The sequence below is a fragment of the Lepisma saccharinum genome, chromosome 2, assembly GCF_977018435.1.
Source record: "Lepisma saccharinum chromosome 2, izLepSacc3.1, whole genome shotgun sequence".
Classification (NCBI taxonomy): domain Eukaryota; kingdom Metazoa; phylum Arthropoda; class Insecta; order Zygentoma; family Lepismatidae; genus Lepisma; species Lepisma saccharinum.
In genome coordinates, this window is record NC_139230.1 from 156,689,472 (window position 1) to 156,696,950 (window position 7,479).

A 7,479-nucleotide genomic window follows, 5' to 3' on the forward strand; every position below is an offset into this window, starting at 1 on the left:
TCGGAAAGTTTGTATGTGTGTGTGTGTGTGGTGGTGATTCATCATTAGTTCCAATTGACCATGCCTTAACCAAGGTTCGAACGTGGGACCTCGGCCTTTGTAGAGTGTACATAGGCCGGTTTCCATAATATAATCTCATAAACAATATGCGTGCGTGTGTGTGTGTATATATATATATATATATATATATATATATATACATATATAATATATATACTGTACATTCACACACACACACACACACACACACACTGATGATGGGCTCTTAGACATATAGAAAATATACAGAGAGAGGATTTTAATATGCATTTCTTCAGCTTAAGGAACTTAGCAATTCTATATGATAATTAACTGTCTTACACACATTTTAATATTATCTATCACTAAAAGATAATTCATTTGGTTTGTTTTCTTTCTAGATGCTTTGCATCTTGTATTTATAAAATTCTCGCAGTCTTCATATTTGAAGAAAATATATATTTTTTTGAATAACAAACATAAACTTACGTAACGACCAAATGAACGCTTCACCATGTAAAGGTTTTTCTTATGACAAATATAATTTTCATCAATGTATACTTTCTTAAGGATTATGAGAGGCTATAATTTCCTGTTCACTAGAGCTATGAAATTCTACCTCAAATGCATATAGATGTAAGAATCTCTATGACGAAGAGCGACGTCACTGTAGGTAACCTTACAGTGAAATTTTACGATGTAGACATGCGTGTGTTTATGTGATTACATGCTATTAAATGAAAGAAAAATTATGCTCATGCATTTTTAACAAGAAAGAGAGAGATGGCGAACCAGTTGATGATCTCGAAAGGTCATAACTTACAAAGAGTATAGAGACGCATGCTAAGAAAGAGAAAGTTTATTTTTAATACTGGAGAAAGCTCTGAATACATCGTGGTATAAAAGGGCTGGGATCTTTAATTTGGCATCATTCGTGCTTTGTTCGTTTAGTAGTGAAGTAACACATTGGAAACAGTCAAAGGAGCAACACACAATGAAACTCAAGGTATGTTAGGAGAGTGAAGAGAGAGTTTGAACGTGGATGCAAACTTTTCGAATAAGTCAATAAGTCGAATACTGTTTCAAAGTCTTATCGTTGTCTTCAGTACTTGAAATTAAGTTTAAACGTCCAACGAGTTTTTTTTCAGTTTGGAATGTTATTTTCTTATTTCTTTTGTCGCATTCAATATCAATCGTTTCAAATTTTCAGTTTTGATGTTTAAAGATAACAGAGTTTCAATTATCTTGTGGGATAACATCAGACTTTAGTGTTCATATTTTGTTATCGTGCAATTAAGCGGAAATTAACAACAGTCATTGATATATTTTGAGCCATGTTATACTGTTCTGTTCACATTTTTCCATATCAGATGCCATTGAATGGGAAATATCTGAGAAAGTACTGGAATAACGAAAAGTGTGGTGTGGCGTGTATCAGGACACCTCGTGCTGAGCCACATGTAAATTATATAAATGACTAACATTGACATTTGTAATGCTAATTGTTTCTAACCGCTTTAAATGACAAAGTCTCCATTAATAAAGTAATAATATTTGAATGCAAGTTGAGTACCAAAGTGTCACATTGAGTTTGTAAGAAGCAGTATTTCATCATTATAATGTGCATAATATGTCATGTGGCGAATTGTGTGAGGTCAAATGAGTGGCAATTGCATCTAGAAGCGACAATAGTGGATACATTCATTCAAGCTGTATCATTCAAATTATTTAAATTTGGTTACATAAGATAAAAACTTATATCTACGAGACACATAGGGTTTATTTACTTTCCAACGTGCTATGTGGAAGTCTCTTGAAATAATTCGTCTACAAGTTGGATATTGTGTGAAAGGAAAACATTAAATTTAATTCGAATAGCAGTGTTTGGTAAAAACATACGACAATGTAAATGTTAGATATGACTCTCTGCAGCAATATATACAGCATAATGTATACATTTTGAATACATAACTGTGAACAGAAGATAATGAATTGATCCAGATATGAGGATGGAAAATCTGATTCCATAATTGTTAATCTCAAGAATGGTTTAATCAATAGGAAAAGAAAATCTAATGTTCCTTCCAATAGAAAATGAGAAAGATTCACTCCAAAAAAAATTCAGGTAATTATGTTCCAGAAATGAAACATTTTGAAATGGAATTTGATACAAACAGAGTTCTAAAATTACACATTTGAAATATACGAATTGAAAAGGAAAAAATAAATGAATATAAAAATAATAAAATTAGACATGAATTGACTTTGGAAAGCAAATATTATATTATCAAATTAAGGCTGCGTTATTTAAATCACACAATATGATCAAAGTGAACCAAGGCAAACAGCATGAACAATATCTTCAAAACTTGAATAAATATGCAAATTGATTCAAATACACACATATTTTTGTGTAAGACATAATGTATATATGATAGCGTTAAATATTATAATTCGTAAACAATTATATAAGTTTAAAATACAGAATATTTGAAGTCATAGCACGGAGACTAATGCGAACATTGAAAATTGAAAATAGTAGAATATATTTGCTCTTCCAATATTCAGCAATATTTAGAATTAAATCCAGTTCCTGGCTATGAACAACCTGTCTGCATATATTTGTGAGAGATCTAAGGAAAGGATTCTTTGAACATGGCCGAAAATGTGAAAATATTTAAGCAAGTTACAAACATAATTTATAATTTTTCCATAATAGGATAGAAACATCCCTCAATATATTTTATTTATTTTTATACGTACATATTTATATGTGCATCATCGTAATTAAATTAAATGAAAATAAACAGTGCATTTACAATAAGGAGAGTGCATTGAAATTACAATTTCATGAGGGAAAGAAGTTAACAAGACAATGATCTATATACATTATGACAATTGTACCCATATGATTGCTGAGGAGTATCGACTTTCACCTAGAAAAACATAAACAGATTCTAAAATGTGGATGATCCCAGAAATTTTTCGAAGGTAAACAATGCATTTTAGCTGAAACCATGAAAGAAAACACAAGGAAAGAAATTTATTGAGCCGAAAATATTTTCTCTTGTCTGCTTCTGTGCCTGTAAACTTAATAAGAATGGCAGCCAGAATTAATATTGGAAGATATGGTATGCTTTCGCTCTTTGTCCAACGAAGCACCTAATATGCAAAGAAGCCACATAAATAAAATTGACTGGTGAATAGATCATTCGAACAGGAAGTGAATCAAAGGTAAACGGAATTCAAAGAATTGGAAAAAACCAAAAACAAATTGAATTGTCCTTATACATTTAGAACGAACAAGGAAACAGCAAAGAAAGAAGAGAGATACATGTGTATGCCTTAATAGGAAAATACTATATTTAAATTGATTATTGAGATTGCTTACTTCAAATATGAACGGGAACATTTAAGCGATATAAAATGATAGTACTGATTAAGTACTACAAATGCATAATTGTATATTCTTTGTGGAAAAGAAAAGGAAAATTGGCAGTAAGCAAAGTAAATTCAAAACAATGTTAGTACTCTCATGAATGAACGACATAATTGACAATAAAGTAAAAACATAGACAATAAGTGGAAATACATTGAAACATTTTTTTTTTCAAGAATACAAATTAAGCAACAATAATATTTTATTTTATAGGCACAATGTATACTGATATTCCACTATTACATTTCATGTTAATAAATTCCTTGTAGCTGTCTGTCTTAAGCTGGTGATAACAACAAAAATAGGATGAGAAATCTATCGCTGTATATAGTATTAAAAGTTTGAACTACTCAAAGAAGAAAGTGTCAATTTTCACAGTTTCATGTTACTATAGCCCAATTAAAATGGAGAAATAGTTTTATGAAATGTAAGTTACTTCACAAAAGAAATTCTTGAAAATTTACGTGGTACTAAGTAATATACTCAAATACATAATAATTTCCAAAGTACAATAATTTGATCTTCAACACGGCACTTGCCATTAATTGGTAATTCAAAAAGTAAAGGCAATTTCTTAATAACTTCATTGTGACGTAATTGAAGGTCATAAAATGAAATTATATATACTCTCGCCATTCAACATTTGTCTGTCAGTCATCATATCGGAAGCACAGAGAGAGATAACGTAAGATTACAAAAGTAAATGAACTTGTAAGAATCCAGGTAATTGATAGAATGCAATGATATGATATTAAAAGATCACGTCAGTTGAAGATATAACAAGTGAAAGTAATTTGTGAAGGTGTAAAATGAACATCATCTACATTCAGCAAGGTAGAAAATCTAAAGAAAATTGCTGAGAGAAGGGTTTACCAACTCTTCAATACTTCACAAAGAAAACACAGTGTCTATAGAATATACGGACATATCATGGAACAGATTGTAAAATTTTGAAGAATCGCATTGCAAGAAGATTATATGAAACAAAATCATAGTTAAATATGAACTTGATCTATGCGAAATAAAATTAGGAAATGCAGTTAACAAGACACATAATATTGATCAAGATGATACCAAATTCAGGGAGCAACCAAAAAGGATCTCTAGAAGTGGAATCTTCAGGACCGTTTCGACTTAGTTCTTTCTATGTACCAAAACATCTGTCGAGCCTCTGAGTTGTTAATCGGTGAGAGATGTTGAGGAGAAATGATCTTGCGTGGGATCCAACAAATTAATCTCTTCTGGAAAGAAACAGAGATACCAAATTCCGGACAAGGAGCAGAGAGAATCAAGAAATCTCCCTAGGAAAGTAACACAGGTAATACTATCATTCATTTCTTTCCTTATTTTGTATATTAAAATTGCCTTTACTTTTTGAATGAGCCTACTATATCAGATAGAGACACAATTAGCCTTTCTAATTTTCTTTTCACTTCGATAGAATATTTCCATTACAGATTGAGTTTACAACATTGTTGTCTTTTTAAAGAATGCTGGATTCAGTTTCAGGTACAATGAATTTTACGGATTTCTTCTACTTCAATCGAACAAGTTGCATTCCACAACAAAATTGTCATTATAAATATTTTATTTATATTATTTTAGGTAGCAATTCTGTCACATTTGACTAATCGCGACGATGAGGATGAGTGATCACCATTAGATAAAATTGATGAAGGGATAATCCCAATTAACATCCATGTTCAGGCTGGTACTCGAACCCGCGAAATACCGTGCGACAGGTCATTACAAGTGAATATATTAGTAACTAGAAATTTAAGCTTACGATACGCACTGAACTTCCACGAAATAACTCTTCTCTGGTTATGAATTCAGATTTCTAATGTGAATGAAACATGCTAATCTGTAAAAATATCAAAAAATAAATAAATAAAAAAGAAAATAAAAGTGGAAGGAAAGTTTATACGTTTATAAAGTAAATTCCCATATTTTCTATTAGTTAATCTCATCTGTATTTTGTGACCTGGAAACGAACCCAAAATTTATAAAAATATTTCAAGTAGGATATGTTTTTTTGCCAATATATCATCAATCCGTTTATTTCTTTCATATTTGCATCTGTAAAAAGTCACAAAATAACTCTTTCAGTCTTTTTAAAAACATTTCTAAAATTATGGTAAATTTTGTTAGTTAACGATATGACTTGAAGATTATTGTAAGAATAGCGAAAACTATATTCTGATTTTTTCTGCAGTTTATAGGCGTTCTGCTTCTGGTACTGATAGCGTATGCGGAAGAAGAGAAAAATGAGGTTGACGTGCAAAATGAGGAGGAGGTTAGCCAAGTAGAAAAACGTGACGTCACTGTGGAAAATTCAGACGTGGAATTAAACAACACAGATACCGAAGAAGACAAGATGGAAGAGAACCTACCAGAAAATATTGTTGAGATAGAAATAGAAGTCGAACAAGAAGCCATAGATGATAACCCGTCAGAAACCACACAAGTCGTTACCGAGAAAAACGAGGCAAAAGGAAGTATTCAGTTCGACAAGCTGAATGTTCCGGAGGAGGTTCAAATAGCTGACGACGATGGCCAGCCAGGAAAGAGAGGAGTTCCCCTTATATATGGAGGAGGCCTAATGGGAGGTCTTGGTTTTGGTAGCGTGTTGGGTGGTGGCTACGACGGCCATGCTGAAGCATCTCACGACCACCATCATCATAAAACGCACACCATAGTGAAACATGAACCGTACTATGTTTCTGTTGAGAAGAAAGTTCCTGTCACTGTAGTGAAACATGTTCCTGTTGAGGTCATCAAGCATATTCCAGTACCTGTACCAAAGCCCTATCCAGTCCAAGTTGAGAAGAAAGTACCTGTTCCTTTCGCTTATCCAGTTCACAAACCGGTCCCAGTCTACAAAACCGAGTATGTTCCAGTCAAGCAAACTGTCCAAGTTCCGGTCATCAGGCCCGTGGCAATCCCTGTTCCTAAACCGGTTCCCGTTACCGTCGTCAAGAACGTTCCAGTTGCTGTTGAGAAGCAGGTGCCAGTACCGCAGCCAGTTCTGGTGCACAAGCCATACGCAGTTGTAAGACCGGTTCCAGTCCCTGTGGAGAAGCCAGTTCCAGTTGCGGTTCATATTCCGGTTATCAAGCACAAGCATCACCACCATCATCATGAACATAAGACTACCCACTATTACGGAGCACCTCAGTGGACGTAAAGGCTTTTTATATCCGACTCAAATTTCAGGTAAGGATACTAGACTCCTGGATTTGAGTAAAAATTCCAAGTTTCATAATCTATTCCTAACTACAATAACACCTATTAATCACTGCTAATATAAATTAGAGATAATTTACAAATTCAGAATAATAGTGTTTCTCACTTCAATTCTATCCATAAGAAACGGAATACTTAATTTATATTCCAATTTATTTTCTTGACCAACTTTAAAAAAATACATGAAACTAAACTGTTCCCTATCTATTATATTCATTAATGAATCTATAATAAGACGAATACAGCCATGCATTTCCTCCTAGCAAGTCTTGTATTCATTAAGAAGCCTACATTCCTGCTTGTCCTCAAACGTAAGCCACAAACTAATATCTTTTCAATTTGAAATAAAAATATTTTCCACAAATGTAGATTTGTGAAGTATATGGTGAAAGATTTATGTGCCAAAGTGGTACATCTTACACAGAATTTTAAAATATATGTGACAGGGACCTAATTCCTATGATAGACACCTCGTTCTACATCTCCTCTATAACGTTTTGCTATGTTCGCTCACTGAATGGTGCATAAAAACAATTTTGGATCTAGAATTTTTATTTACAGTAATAATTTATTTAGTTCATCATGGTCGAGTGCGATTTTTCTAAACAAAGAATTCTCTATTAGGCAAGGAAATAAGGACGAATATACGAATATACAAGAATATAGTGGAGAAGTCAGAATAAATTTTATGATCTTGAACGGTACTTAAGGACATATTGGCTTCAAATGTTGACACTTCCTTTTTTCCATAATTTTTCTCTTGTAATTTTCTCTAT

The 7,479-nt window shown here is 32.7% G+C and overlaps 1 protein-coding gene across 1 annotated transcript; it reads left to right on the top strand.

The window, feature by feature from the left end:
• Positions 1-962: 962 nt before the first annotated feature.
• On the top strand, positions 963-6,667 carry LOC145984542 (uncharacterized). Its single transcript, XM_083118193.1, has 2 exons — positions 963-1,024; positions 5,673-6,667. Exons 1-2 carry the CDS (start codon positions 1,013-1,015, stop codon positions 6,642-6,644), a joined length of 984 nt encoding a protein of 327 aa, XP_082974319.1. The 5' UTR covers positions 963-1,012; the 3' UTR covers positions 6,645-6,667.
• Positions 6,668-7,479: the final 812 nt, after the last annotated feature.